Here is a 14,551-nt window from a genome sequence, read left to right as displayed (position 1 = left end):
TGGAGATTGAACCCAGGGCCTTGTACATGCCAGGCCAGAAGTCCTACCACTGAGCTACCTTCTCAGCCTGGGAACGTTTGCTTTAAAATATGTATAACTGGGGGTCTGAGCAAGTGATACTTGATCTGCTGAGGCAGCTTCAGAAAGTAGTCTTCTGAGTTGAAGTTTAACCACTTTTGTCAGTTGGAGGGGGCACAATGGGAGGACCATGCACCACCTCCTTGGACTCTTGTTCCTCCCCTTTCTTGACTCCTCCAGGCCCAGAGGCTGCTCACTGTGCAACTACCTCAGTACCCCGAGAGAAGACTGGAACAGCATTGGCCATGTGTCTCCCCAGGACAGCATAACTAAGGCAAGATGTGTTTTTATATAAACAATTTAAATGAGGCCTGGTTTACATGTTTAAGATCAGGAGTGGCTTCAACAAAGCACCTGGCACTCAGGTGCTGGACTTTGATAACAGCTCTTAAGTTACACCAGTGTATCTCTTAGGCACTGCAGAGAAAGTTGAAACAAAACCAGCAAACAGATTTTGACCCATCTTTGTAAGTTTTGGTGTTCAGGTGAAATAAATATGATTAGTCCCACAATAAGAGGAAAACCCAGATGGGTGTGGGTCCTTGGTGGGGTTTGAGATGTTCACATCCGGGAACCACCAGCCAACAGAGACCCCAACAAAGAGATTTTTTTGGGGGGCACCTGCCTGGAAGGCCGGTGTCCATCTGACAGGTGACAGCACCACCTAGCAAGTACGGGCTTCCTAGGCCAGGCCAGAACCACCATCGGCCTCACTCCTTCCTTGTCTGCAGGAGGAAGACAGGGCTTTTTGAAGTGCTGGGTGTGGCTGAGGCTGAACCAGCAGGACCAGGAACAGGGTCCTTGGAGAGCCCAGTCACCCTACTTCCTGGCTATTCCATACCAGGGGCCAACTGGTCACTTGATTTTACATCAGTTTTCTTCTCCACAAAATGGACATTATCAGTTTTTTTAAGATATTTTTTAGTTGTCAATGGAACTTTATTTTACTTATTTATATGTGGTGCTGAGAATCAAACCCAGGGCCTCACACATGCTAGTCAAGCACTTTACCACTGAGCCACAACCCAGCCCTGACGTTATCAGTTCTGAGGAGGCTTTCTCTGGCTGCATTTGCCCTGAAGTCTGTTCTCATTTTTAAAGTTTATTAAAATAGTAAGAGCAGTCTTACATGAAAGGTAAAGACCATGTGGCCACATCCACGGTGGATGGTGGCTCACCTGTGTCTCCAGCCTGTGGCTCTCCTTGAGGTCTAGAGTCAGAAGCAGAAGCTCACCCACCCTGAGGGACAAGAACCCACAAGGGTTGTAGGGTTATTCAGTCATATGTAACAATAATGATGAGACCAGAATTGCAGGCAGGTATTCACAGACATTTATTTTAAACCATGGAGGCAACTCTGCATGAGAGTCTTAACGTTGGTAATGGCTACATGTACATATTAGAGGTTAGAGGGCGGCACAGTGGGGAAATGAGCAGAGTGAACACACTCACAATGCTCAGCAGCAATGAATGGAGGGCTGGATGCAGGCATCTCAACATCACAGGACCTTCTTGTTCAGACCACTTCATCAGGAGGTCAATGTCAGGACTGATTGGGTTGGTTGGGGGAATCCGTGGCATGCAGCACGGGAGGTTGGCCAGAACCACCCTGGAGAGAGCTGGTCCAGCTTCAGGCTTATGACATCCTTAGCCTGACCCCTCGAAGAATCTCATTCCAGAAAAAGGAAAAAGAAACCATAAAGTAACATGCCTGCTGCAGCCAGGTCCAGATGTGGGCCACAGCCTGACGGCCAGGCAGCACGGGAAAGCAACCCTGGTTATGAACACAGTGGTGGGCAGGCACTGATGTGGGGCTAGCTAGCACCTTCCCTGTCGTCCAGTTAGGAACAGTTTTTATGCTTTCTATATAAAGATTTTCTTTTGCAATTTGACAGTACCTTGAAAAACAAACTCATTTAAAAAGCAAGGCAAATGGCATATAAGACATGAGTATTTGAGAACAATGGCTAACAGCGACACAAGTGTTTTGGTCCATTCTTCATATTGGTGTATGCTATTGATAGACAGCTGACCTTCATTTAAGTGATTGCAAAATATATATGAGAAATACTTTTTTTAAAACAGGATTCCTCTTTTTTGAGTTATAGCTCCTTCTCATGCATCCTAGAGAACCAAGGGAATTTTTAAAAAATCATAAATATCAAGGACAATTTCCAAATCTAACTTTTGAACCAACTGGAAATTCTTAGACACTTCTCCCAAGGAAGTCAGATACTCTGGACTCAATAAAGGTGAATATTTTGAGGTATTTATTTTTAATGAGATGGTACCATGATTAATTTCCACTGTCACCATTTTTTTTTTTCTAAAACCAAACCTATCAGGCTCTAGACAGAAAAATTCAGAAAGTAATGCATTTGATGTGACAGAAACCAAAAAAGGTATGGTGATATGCTCTCATGTGTCTGAGTGACATCAGCCATGTGACTAGTAACGGTTTAGGTTAGTCCAGTAATAAAGAACATTCACAGAATCATGAAATCACAAGATTAGAAGGGACCTTAAGAAGGACTATCAAATTCATATTTCATTCAAAGTTTTAATCTCCTTTTCAACATCTCTGACAAGGGATATCTACTGTTAAAAACTCCCTTGAATTAGAAAATATAAGGGAGGGACTCTACTCCAATTGTCACAGATCTAATTTTTAGATACTGCTACCAGGTTAGACCTAAAGAAGCTTCTTGGTGGAAAGGCTAATGTGCAGGTAGAACTGTCAACTAAAACCACTGAGGGTTTGATATGTGGTTCCTGGTTGTAAAGCTGAGCTAAAGTTTAAACGTAAACATAGATGTTCCAGAATTCAGTTATGGACATATGATACTTGAGTCTTAAAAAAGGGCAAAAAATGTAATAGCAAGAAATAGCTGTTCCAAGCCCTGCCACGTGCTCCTGCCTTGCAGAGAGGGTCCCCTAGATGGCAGCTGCTGAGTGAGTTCCTTCCACTCCAAGTTGAGAAAGATCTTTCTATTTCACTTGGCAGGTGCCCCCCTGACGAGGCCCTTCCGCCTCTACCACATTGTACTAAAATGACCTGTGACTTTTGAGAGTGGTCTGAGGCTGAAGACAGGGAGAGTAGCAACTGCCTGTTCATGCCCTGTGACACTTAGTGCTGTGCCACAGTAGGGCAGGTCCAGACTTTCTCTTCTGTAAAGCAGAGCAGCTGAGTGCAGCCCACTTATGGATGAATCTGGATTCTTCCAGGCAAGGGCTGCACATGTAATGGTCCTGTTCCACCTCACAGCCTCCAGTGAAAGCCAGTGCATCTGGAAAGATCCCAAACTTGGTTACCACAGGTCATTTTCAGATACCAATTCTGGGATTTCCAAGGAAAAAGATACTAGCACTGACTACAGGGTGAGCTCTGAGCACACCTATCATGGAAACTGTGTTTGCCCTCCCTCTGAGGCTCTGAAACATCAGCGTCTAAGAGCTGCATGGGCTCAGGCTCCAGGCCTGCAGCTGAGTCACCGCAAGTTCCCTGGCAATGCCAAGCCCCTTGCAGTCCTTGGGCACATCAGGTGGAGAGCAGATTTAGGACTTGGTTGCTCTGTTTCTGCTGCCTGGATTTCTTCCTCTACTTGTCTTACTCCTTATCATGTGACACTCAGCACAGAATTCCCTTCCTCTGCCAAGTTCCTCCTGCCCTGCCTGCTGAGTTAGAGGCACCCCCTGGGGCGGCACCCCAAACACACCTCTGTCATTACACTAATCACATAGTGCTGAAACGACCCATTTACTCATCTGTGTGGCTTTTGCCAAACCAGGGAGGGGCTCAGAGACCTGGTGACCCCTCAATGAAAGTGGCATGATGTGGACTAGAATCTCAAGGATCATCTAGATAATTCAATGTTGGAAATGGATTTGTGTTTTCTAATCAAGTTGCTAAACATTTACTTTCACACCAGGTAAAATTCAACCTAACATTATTTATTTTTAAACATATTTTTATAACTTTAGTTTTTCTTTATTAATTTTTTATGTGGTGCTGAGGATAGAATCCAGTGCCTCACCCATGCTAGGCAAGTGCTCTACCACTGAACTTCAGCCCCAGCCCCTCAACCTAACATTATTTTTAAAAGAGAAAAATAACATTTTGGCAAAATGAATTTCTTCCATTTTAAAATAAAAATCTTACTGAACAAGCTCACTGACATGCAATTAAACTACCATGAAAAGGCAAAACCAAAGAAATCTTACTTAATGAATATTTATGTCCACTAACAGTGACATATAGTTTAGAGCTATTCTGGTACTTTTTAAAAGCTGAAAATCAAGCTTTAAGGTTTGATGTTAAACAAAAATAATTATGCTTTTAGAAATGAGACTCAGAAGATGAAAAAGTGATGCTGCACAAGAAGGACAAATGCAGCAGACCCCGGGGACCCGAGACCAGCCCTCAACAATGAGGGCACTGTGTATTTTCAGGGCCCTGGATTTTTAAGTTGATCCTGCCCCTGAGGTGGTCAAGGGGGAGTGTGGAGATGAACATATGTGGGTGAAGGACTGCAGTAACTGCCGGCTGATCCAGAACTCACCCACTCATTACCACAGAGCAGGTCCAAAAGTGTGTCAAACACGCTTACAACCAAGAGGAACAAACCTGGTTCCAGAGAGTTCCGAGTCTCAGGGTGCTGACACTGCTTCTCTCACTCATATCACTCCTAAGTAGTTTTCAAAAACAATTGTTCCTTTAATATTCTCTTGGTTTTTCTTGTTTACATGCCAGTTATAGCTAATTGCTTAATATGACTAAAGTGTTTTCAGCTTGGAACATTCTAGATCTCAAGATCCCTTCTAGAGCTAAGCATGATGGCACACACCTGTAATCCCAAGGACTCCAGGGGCTTATTTATGTAGGAGGATCACAAGTTTGAGGTCAGCCTCAGCAACTTAGAGAGATCTTGTCTCAAAATAAAAAATAAAAGAGCCGTGGTGTTGTTCAGTGGAAAAGTGCCCCTGGGTTCAATCCCCAGTACCAAAAAACAAAGATCCCTTTCAGTTTTGTGATTTTATGATTCTCTGAATACTTCAAACAATTCAATGAGAAACATATTATGGTTGATTGACCTCATATAAAATGACACAAGTGCTCAATCTAAAACCATCTTTGCTACTATGGACACACACCAGGCAGCTGAAGGCTCTAGTAACATCATTCCTTTACAGGAACCAAGAGCATGAGATGGGTTTTATTCTACCAAATAGGGGACAACTCTGAGTATGATATGTACAGTTTTGCCACTTTCCCAACATAGCCATGTTAGGAATTATTTGCTAGAGCTGCTGTAGTTTAAGTAATAGAGCAAAAATGAATGTAAAGTGCAAATCCAATAGGGTTTCTCAGACACAGGAGAAAAGCCAAGTGCTGGAGCCGCTTTCACTCCTAATGAATGGAGCCTCCTTTTCCACAAATTGCATGGAAGACACCAAACACTAGCACGTATTTCTCCACAAGTTCCAAAAAATGGTGAAGATACTTAATACAAAACTCAAGAATTCACAGTATCACAAACTCATGCACCCAAATGGCCAAATACTTCTCACCAAATCCACCTCCCACATAGATGAAAGGAAAGGAGAGGGAAGAACAAGGGCTATCTTGACTTATCTAGTTTCTGATCATGATTCTCATCACCAGTGAGGTTTCAATGTGTGAGTGGCTTTGTGGGTTGGGCCAGGGCAATGCTGGGAGGGAAGTGGCTGAAGCAAAGCTCAGGGACACAGAACAGAGCAGCCGAGTGTATGTGTGTCACTTAATGGGCCCATTCGGCGTCCCAAAGGAGGTCTGAACTCATATGTACCTAACTGGGAATCCATGAAATGTCCTGAACCCCAGCCTCCCTGATCCTAGGTTACCCTCTCTGTATGCAGTCCTTACTCTTAAGTTCAGGAAGGGAAAACGAAGCGATTCATTTCCATTACTTCCAACATGCAGTTCTCTATTAGGTACAGCGAGGAAGTGGCTGCAGGTTCTAGTAATAAACTACAAAATAGATATTTGAATATTTTAAATGTAATTCCCTTTTGAAAGCTCTCTTACAGAGCATTCATGCAGTAATAGCAACTTTAGTGCAAGCAAGTGCAAGGAAAGGGGCAGTGAAGCCACAAGAGGTGTGACTTGTGAGTGCACGCATGTGCGGGAATACAGCCTTGGAGTTCCAGACTCCGGTGACAGTGTCGTCAGTGGCTGTGTGAGACACACACACTGGCCAGCAGAATCATCTGCAGGAAGCCCCATTTCCAGCAAGCAGACTTGGTGGATACCAGGGGTACTGTCCAAGTATGGCCTGTGGCATGTCCCCCAGTTAGGAAGGTAATGAATGATCATGAGGGGAAAACTGTTTTCGAACCTAAAAAAGAAAAACAACAGGGAGGATTTCAGTTTCACTCAACTCCTACCTACCATCCCCAAACTGAAATCAGAACTGAAAAAGACACTGGAGGTAGGACACAGATAGGGAAGGGCAAACAGTTGGCCTGTTTTAAGACTTTATTTAGACTGGTGATTCTCAAGAGACTGTGATCCCCCTGTATGTGTGCCAGGTAAGGATCCGAGGAGGTGGTAAAGTGCTTAGAGTGAGACAGGTACCTGGCATATCCTCGCCACTAAATCTAATTGTATTTTTATGAGTGAAAGTAAGATTTTAAAATAGGAATTCAATATCCTTAGGTGCATCACTTATTACATTTTATCAAGCTTGCTAGGATTCCCTTAGAAGTAAGACTTCTTCAGGTTTCTAAAGTCCTCTTTTAAGTTCCCAGCAGGAACACAGCACAAACTGTAGGATTTCAGTACCTTTGTGTCTCAGGTCACACAGGGTCTTAAAATAAAAGTGTGCAAAATGTTCTGATGAATTACCTTAAGATAAAGATGTCTGAATGACTGGTTTTTAAAGGGGAAGACAATACAGATAGTGAAGAATAGAGCAGGATGACAATCTTGAAATAATAAAGGTTCAAGTTCAGAGATGATGTCACATCGAAAAATAGCCTAAAGACACTTATTTAGGTTTAGGTTTCAGTTGGTTTTGAATGTTGTGAGGGAGGGCTATCCAAAAAAACTAAAACCCAGAAGGCTCAGGAGGCCCCAACTGAATGGTAACTGATCCAGGCACTGATGGTTGAAGCTCTGAGTCCTATCATCTACTTCTGGATGACGATGGTCGGGAGCAGCTTCCTCACAGCATTTTTTAAGAAAACTAAGGCAGAAACGCAAGGGCACTCCTACTCGGCAGGAACATGAATAGGTCAGACCAGACAGACGGCTCATTCCTCAGGGGACTCAAGAAGTTGGCTGGCGGATCCACACAAACGGTTTTCCTCTCCACAGAGGAGGACACGAAAGTCGGAACACGGGGAGTGAAGAGTCTAAATTCAATTTCTCTGGAGAAAAGCAGCGAAGGTGCAAACAGAAGAAGACAGAAAAGGAGAAAAGATGCTGACCACACGACACATGCCGAGGTGAGGAAAATGTGGAAACTACTTTATAATGACCAATGCACCCTGAACAGGGAGATGATTCCCTTATTTCTCCAACACACAAAGCAACAAGTAAAATGGAGGGTTGGAAAATATAAAAACTAAACACCCCACACAGATTTTTCAGTATACTCAAAACAATGTAGCACAGCCAGACTGTATAAACCATTTGTTAAAAAAATATCTTCTTTTATATCATATGAACAAGTTGGACTGAGTGTCCTTCTGCTAGTTCTCACTGACTGTGTAGGGAGGATGCAGATTCACCTCGGGTCTTCAGCTTCTCTTACTTCTTGCACGTAGCTTTAGTGCTTCAGTAGCCATGTGGATCAGAACAACCTTTTCTTTAGTAAATACTACATCTTTCTGATTCCTGGGAGAGTCATCAAGACACTACTGGGGTCATATCCCACAACTGGGAAAAGAAAAAGTAGAAAATGAATTAAATCAAATTGGGTTGAGGATGAACAGTCCTTATAATTGAAGCCAAGAGAGTATTTTTTCATTTAACAAGATTCTACACCTGTAATCCCAGTGGCTTGGAAGGCTGAGGCAGGAGGATCACAAGTTCAAAGCCAGCCTCAGCAACAGTGAGTCTAAGCACCTCAGTGAGACTCTGTCTCTAAATAAAATACAAAATAGGGCTGAGGATGTGGCTCAGTGGTTGAGTTCAATCCCCGGTACCAAAAAAAAAAAAAAAACATAAAGAGAAGAATCTACATACTCCACTAGTATGATTTATAAAGCTCAAAACCATGACAAGGGCAGCTTGAAATTCTGACCCAGGTGTGGAGAATAAAGGCAGATCAGAGCCAGTTAAGGGTGATGGGAACAAATTACACATCAAGCCTGGGCTGTGTTCTTTCCATATGTCTTTGCCAATCTTCCAAAGAAGTCTATAAGATTCAAAAATAAAGGAATCGAGGCTCCCAGAGTTTGCTTTAAACTTGTTCCAAGTCACAAAGGGGGCTTCAATCAGGATAGTTTAACTACATCATCTCACTGCTGCCCTTAAGAATAGGACAGAAATGACACAAAGGCCCCCTTCTGTTTGTGCCTCTGCTGTGACACTGAATCCATGTGGTCTACTGCAGTCCTCAGAGAGGCCCTGGATGAATGTGCCTGGATTAATTTATTTCACTGGGAAAAGATGTGATTACCTGCTGGCTTATTCCTGTCTTGCCTTTTGGTGCTCTGTGCACTCCCACCTGCTCCAGGAAGCCTGCTCCAGCAGCTCTGCCTCCCGGATGGAACTTTATTTTTGGTACTGGGGATTGAACTTGGGGGCACTCAACCATTGAGCCACATCCCCAGCCCTTTTTGTGTATTTTATTTAGAGACAGGGTCTCACTGAGTTGCTTAGGCTGGCTTTGAACTCATGATCCTCCTGCCTCAGCCTCCTGAGCAGCTGAGATTATAGGTATGTGCCACCGTGCCCGGCTGATGGAACTTGTATGTGTGAATCTTCTGACTGCTGTATGTGTAACCTACTATTTGTCTTTTAAAGAGTATGTCCCAAGTAGTTTATCTGTTCCATGCACATCCATAAATGTACTAGGCTCTCAAAAATGCTCAGTGCCAAGGATAACCTTGTGAGCCCAGCCTCACGTGTTCTGGGCTCCTGTGTATTCGCATAAGGCCTCAAATGGAAAGCTTAAGATGGTGTCTTACCTTAATGACTTTGTCGGTTCCAGAAGTCAGTAACCATCCCCTGGTTGCATCAAAATGCACATGCACAATATTATGTTTACTGTCATGGAAGGTAGCTGTGGGTGCACGTCTAGAAAGACCAAGGAGAGGATAAAAGGTGGGATCTAGGAATTACAGAGATCAAGGTGACATTGTGCTCTAATTTTTAGACTAATGGCTAAAACTGCTTCACTATTAGAATCACTTCCCAGATCTGCCTTTATTCTCTGGTGATCTCTTATAAGATTTTAACAAGATAATAAGGCAAAATGATCCCTATTCTCCAAAATGAGAGATGAAACCTCCACACATGTTGCTCTGATGATCTGAAAATCTCTATTTGCACCTTTTGAGAAATCTTTTAACAACCACAGTGCTTTTTGCTAAGTTTGCACTCAGAAGGAAGGGCTTGCAGGTTAAGTGGTCCATTTAAAAAAAACGGCCTAATTGTTAAAATACCTAAGATACTACTGTCATTCCATTTGAAGTCCATCATTTCTCTTTCTTTGTTCACTGGTGTAACTGCTGACTTAAATTTTTCTCTTTCTAAACCTTTAACAGGTGAAACAAAGTAGAAACAAACATCATTATTTATTTTGTGTTTTTTTTTTCTTTTCTCTTTTTTTTTTTTGGTATTGGGGATTGAACCCAGGGGTGCTTATGAGCTACACCTCTAGTCTCCCCTTTTTTTCTAACTTATTTTTTATTTTGAGACAGGGTCTCCCTAAGTTGCTGAGGCCAGTCTCAAACTTGCAATCCTCCTGCCTCAGTCTCCAGTGAGTGCCACCATGCCCAGCTGTTTTGTATTTTTAGTCTATGCTTTTTTTGTTGTTTTGAAGGAAGGCTTATCAAGTATCCCTAGAGTGCTCTAGGGGTAGGGCAAGTGAGGAAGAAGCCACAGTGATTCCCTAGGAAGGGTCAGGGAGGGGAAAATAGAGGGTCGCTCTCCAGTCATGTTTTAAGGGGTGCCACTCTGCTACAGTGGGCTCCTGAAGACAGTTTTCTTCTTCTTTGTTTTGTCTATGTCTATAAAAAGAATTACAATGCACCACCTGAAGTCTCTTGCAGCACTCTATTCAATAAGAACTCTTACTGGGGCTGAGAATGTAGCTCAGTTGGTAGTGTTTGTCTCCCATGCACAAGGTCCTGGGTTCAATCCCCAGCAGCCCCCTGCCACACACATACAACCATGACGAGTGGAAAAATAACCAACGAGTATAAATGCTTACTTACAAAAGGGCATCTTAATTTTTGTTTGATATAAGTATACAAAGAATACTTCAAGTAATTTTATTGCACTAAATAAAAGGTGCTGGGAGGACTGGGAAAAAAAGTCTCCTAGGAGATTAGTCCTCCAGTAAATTACCAACAGGGAAACCTGTTCCAGATCATTCTGTTTGCATCTGGGGACAATTTTCAATTAGCTAACATGAGAGAGACAATGCAGATTTGCCTCACCTTCCAAAGCACACCTGAGACCCTAGGATACTGGGCAGGAGTGAGAGGCAGCCAGCTGAGTAGTAAGCAACTGGGAGTATTTGCCTTTTAGGTAAAGCAGTTTAGCTCTTCCTAGAAATTGAAACCTTCTAGAGCCCCAAGCTGATTCAAAATCCTATAAAGACGACAGCTCAGGCTATAAAGCAAATCCTGGGCCACCGAACCCCTCGGCAATTCTCAAGTAAATGAGCAGGCAGAAGGATTTGTGTGGAGAGCATCTACTTTAAATGCACATTTCCCTGAGATTAAGAAGTGTACACAGATGAATTCTTCAAGCCTGTTCTCTCTTCATTTATCTCTCAAGATAACACAAGTCTCTTGAGGGAGGAGGGAGGGAAAAGGAGGGTCCTGGGGAATGAGATTGATCAAGTTGGGTCGTGTTCATGTATGAATATGACACGATGAATCACACTATTACAATTATAATGTGCCAGTAAAAGATAAAAATCTCTTTGCCATGGTCTACACTCTAAACTGGCAGGAACAAGGGCCTCAGGAGTCATGGCTGGAGTGCTGAGTGCTGCTCTCAGACAGGATTCTTTCCTCCACCTAGAGAGTCCTGCAGACCCCTGGAACTTACTCTTCATCGGTGATGGCTTCATGGCAGCTGTCACAGACTCTCACTTCAAACTCGAAGCCCATCAGAGGGATGGAGGAGCGCTTGGAGCTGCACTTGCCGCAGACAGCTTTCCCGCATTTTCGGCAATGATGCTGCAGGAGGGACAGAAAACAGGCGGCTGTGACTCGGTGCCACTCTCCTGGCATACTCACATGTGAGGGACCACACTCAGGTGAAGATGCCAAGCAAGAGTGCCCCAGAACCCTAACAGGAGCACACTAGGTGTCTTCTCTTTTCAGGCTGTGTTCTGAAAGAGCACCGCTGGGAAACACCCCAGACAGTGCCACCTCCCCTCTCCTCCTTTCCCCGTACTCTACCCTGTGCTAGTACCACTGCTGTGAGCCACAGAGGCCAGGGCCTCTGGGGTTGGGTGCCATCTCCTGAGATCATGCCTGGATGAAGGGAGGATGTGGATGAGAACTGATTCAACCTATTGTCTGTAACTCTGGCCACAGTCAACCTAGGTGACCTAACATTTGATTTCTCTGGGGAAGACCAAATTGAACTACGTAATTATGAGCGGATCTAAATAACTAAAACCACATCAGGAGGAGGGAAAGCAAAATAATTAAGAAGAAATAAATACCACTTGTCTAAATTAATGGTTTGGAACCAATGTGAGCTAAGCATGATACCTCTGATTTTAAGATGTATTTCAATAGATGCCATTAGAATTCTAAAACTGTACCCCTCGACTACTTTCTAGAGGAAATCACTACACAAAACAGAATCCAGTTGGAATGAACTACAGTAGAGAAGGCAGGTACATTAATGTGAAGTCACAAGGCAATTCCAGAATAATAATTTACCTCTACCACACTCCCACCCAGGGTGCTACTTCTTCTTACAAGGTTAAGTTATTTCCATACAACTGTATTTTGATGAAGAATCCAAATCACCTTACCTGTCTTAGGCCAATTTTCTTACTGTCCCACATTTGTTTGAAGTTCCAGAAGAAAGGCTGATCACACTTTTGGCAAGAATCACTGTCCAGCCACTCAGGTGTCTTGTCAAATAAAGGACACAACAGGTCACAGTGAGAAATGGTGTGGACAATGCAACCAGTGACACTGATGAAACTTTTGGAATCAGGATGTGTTTATCAAAAACAGAGGGTGATTTCTCAACCATTCAAAAAGTACTTACTGAAACACCTCTTACGTGTCAGGCCCTGGGGACAGGATGGGAGGTTGTGGCAAATAAAACAATCTCTACCGTCTTGGAGCTTATGATTTCCCGAGAAGAGTGGTCATGAAATATCATTACTAATAAATATTCAATAACTCTAAGAGAAAGGGCCTGAGGAGAAGCAGATCACCATGGTGGAGGTGTGACAGGGGGTTCAGACCCAGGCTGAGGTCCTCTGACAAACGCTAGAAAGCTGAGACCCAAGGCTGGGTGGGAGGAGGCTGGGAAAAGGGACCGGGACATGTCAGGATGCTGGAGGGCAGATGGGGGAACAAGGGATGAGAGCCAGGGCTCAGTCCAGGCCATATCACACAGGCACTTGGCAGCCATGCTGAAGATTTAGGACTAAATTTCCTGTTCTCTGAATGGATGCAGTTACATTTACTCCAATCACATACAATGATGTCTAACTGAACTTCACACATACACATGGTCCCCCACGTCAGATGACACAGAACCTGACTCATACTCAGGGAAGTTACTTGTCCACTGTCTACTTGTGGCAGGGCACAGTGGGGTTTCAGGCTCTGCTCCTTGGCTCACAGGTCACACGATATCCTAGCTTTGTTCACTATTTCTCATTCCTGTCATAACTTTTCTAAATTATGCCAGACAGGTTCTAAAAGTGAGTTTCACTTAAAGCTATTCTCTTGGGCTGGGGATGTGGCTCAAGTGGTAGCACGCTCGCCTGGCATACGTACGGCCCGGGTTCGATCCTCAGCACCACATACAAATAAAGATGTTGTGTCCGCTGAAATCTAATAAATAAATATTTAAAAAATTCTCTTTCTGTCTCTCTCACACTCTCTTAAAAAAATAAAAAAGAAATAAAGCTATTCTTTAGCAATCTTTATAGATTATGCAAATGGTAACTACATTTGCTTCCAGAGTTCATGTCCAACTCTCCAGATTTTATTACTTGGCAGAGGAAATCATCTCTTTCCATATAGCACAGAACCCAAAGAACCTTGAAAATATATCCAACCCAAGATTTCCCAACAGTGAATTCCAGGAACATCCTACTCTCCGGACACTCACTTTTTATAAAAGAGGCCTTAGAGTAAACAAGTTTGAGAAATGTCATAAACAGCAGCCCACTCCTCTAGACATTCACAGTAGACAGGAGCATGGTCAAGCTCTGAAGTCCATTCAGGGTCAATGTGACCCTTTTCTGAGGAATATCTGCTACGGATCAGATGTTAGGATTTAGCTTCTTCTACTTTTCAGGCAGAAATAAACCTAAAACTATAGTTTTCCCTCCCAGTGGCTCAGGAGGCTGAGGCAGGAGGATCAATAGTTCAAAGCCAGCCTCAGCAACTTAGCAAGGCCTTAAGCAACTTAGTGAGACCCTGTCTCTAAATAAAATACAAAAAAGGTTGTGGATGTAGCTTAGAGGTTAAGCACCCCAGGATTCATACCCCAGTACAAAACAAAACAAACAAACAAAAAAATCCAACAACCTAGTTTGCCCCAAAATAAAGAGGACATTTTAAAGTACTTTACTTTTGTTCTTTATTTTATTAAACCAAAGAAAAAGAGTAAACCTTGATTTGATTTGTAATTTTCATGACCAAGTCCATTTAAAAACAGATTTAATACAATAACACAAAGTTTTAGCTAAAGGCAACTTACCCCTAAAAGACTGATTATGTGATTTTTTTTTTCAGAACATATGATGCAGAAGAATCAGGAAAATTTTAAAAAAAGAAGAAGCAAAGACTTATTTGTGACACAAAACGAGCAATGCTTATAGTATATAATCAGACTTGGGTTAAACAGGAACTTCTAGGGCCCTGAAAAAACTGAATTAGCAACTCATTTCACATAGTAAAAAACACACTAACATGCTTCTTAGAGAATTGAGGGGGCAGCACTAATATCTGTTTATGGAACATTCTCAAATATCACTTTCTTACCACTAAGAATTATGTAGTAGAAACAAATATTTAAAGACAGGGAAAATGTCCAATATATAAT

The 14,551-nt window shown here is 42.9% G+C and overlaps 1 protein-coding gene across 4 annotated transcripts in view; it reads right to left on the bottom strand.

Annotated features, from left to right (window-relative positions):
• Positions 1-1,387: 1,387 nt before the first annotated feature.
• Positions 1,388-14,551, bottom strand: part of Wdfy2 (WD repeat and FYVE domain containing 2) — a 252,580-nt gene continuing 239,416 nt past the window's right edge. For all 4 annotated transcript variants that reach the window (XM_078016064.1, XM_078016063.1, XM_078016065.1 and 1 more), the window contains exons 9-12: positions 12,291-12,392; positions 11,348-11,478; positions 9,253-9,361; positions 1,388-7,996 (exon numbers count right to left, since the gene is read on the bottom strand). In XM_078016064.1, the coding sequence (XP_077872190.1) occupies positions 7,967-7,996; positions 9,253-9,361; positions 11,348-11,478; positions 12,291-12,392 (372 nt within the window). In that variant the 3' untranslated portion in view covers positions 1,388-7,966. The remainder of the gene's footprint in view (positions 7,997-9,252; positions 9,362-11,347; positions 11,479-12,290; positions 12,393-14,551) is intronic.

This window comes from Ictidomys tridecemlineatus, chromosome 6 (genome assembly GCF_052094955.1).
Source record: "Ictidomys tridecemlineatus isolate mIctTri1 chromosome 6, mIctTri1.hap1, whole genome shotgun sequence".
NCBI lineage: Eukaryota > Metazoa > Chordata > Mammalia > Rodentia > Sciuridae > Ictidomys > Ictidomys tridecemlineatus.
This window is presented reverse-complemented; position numbering and strand designations above follow the sequence as displayed.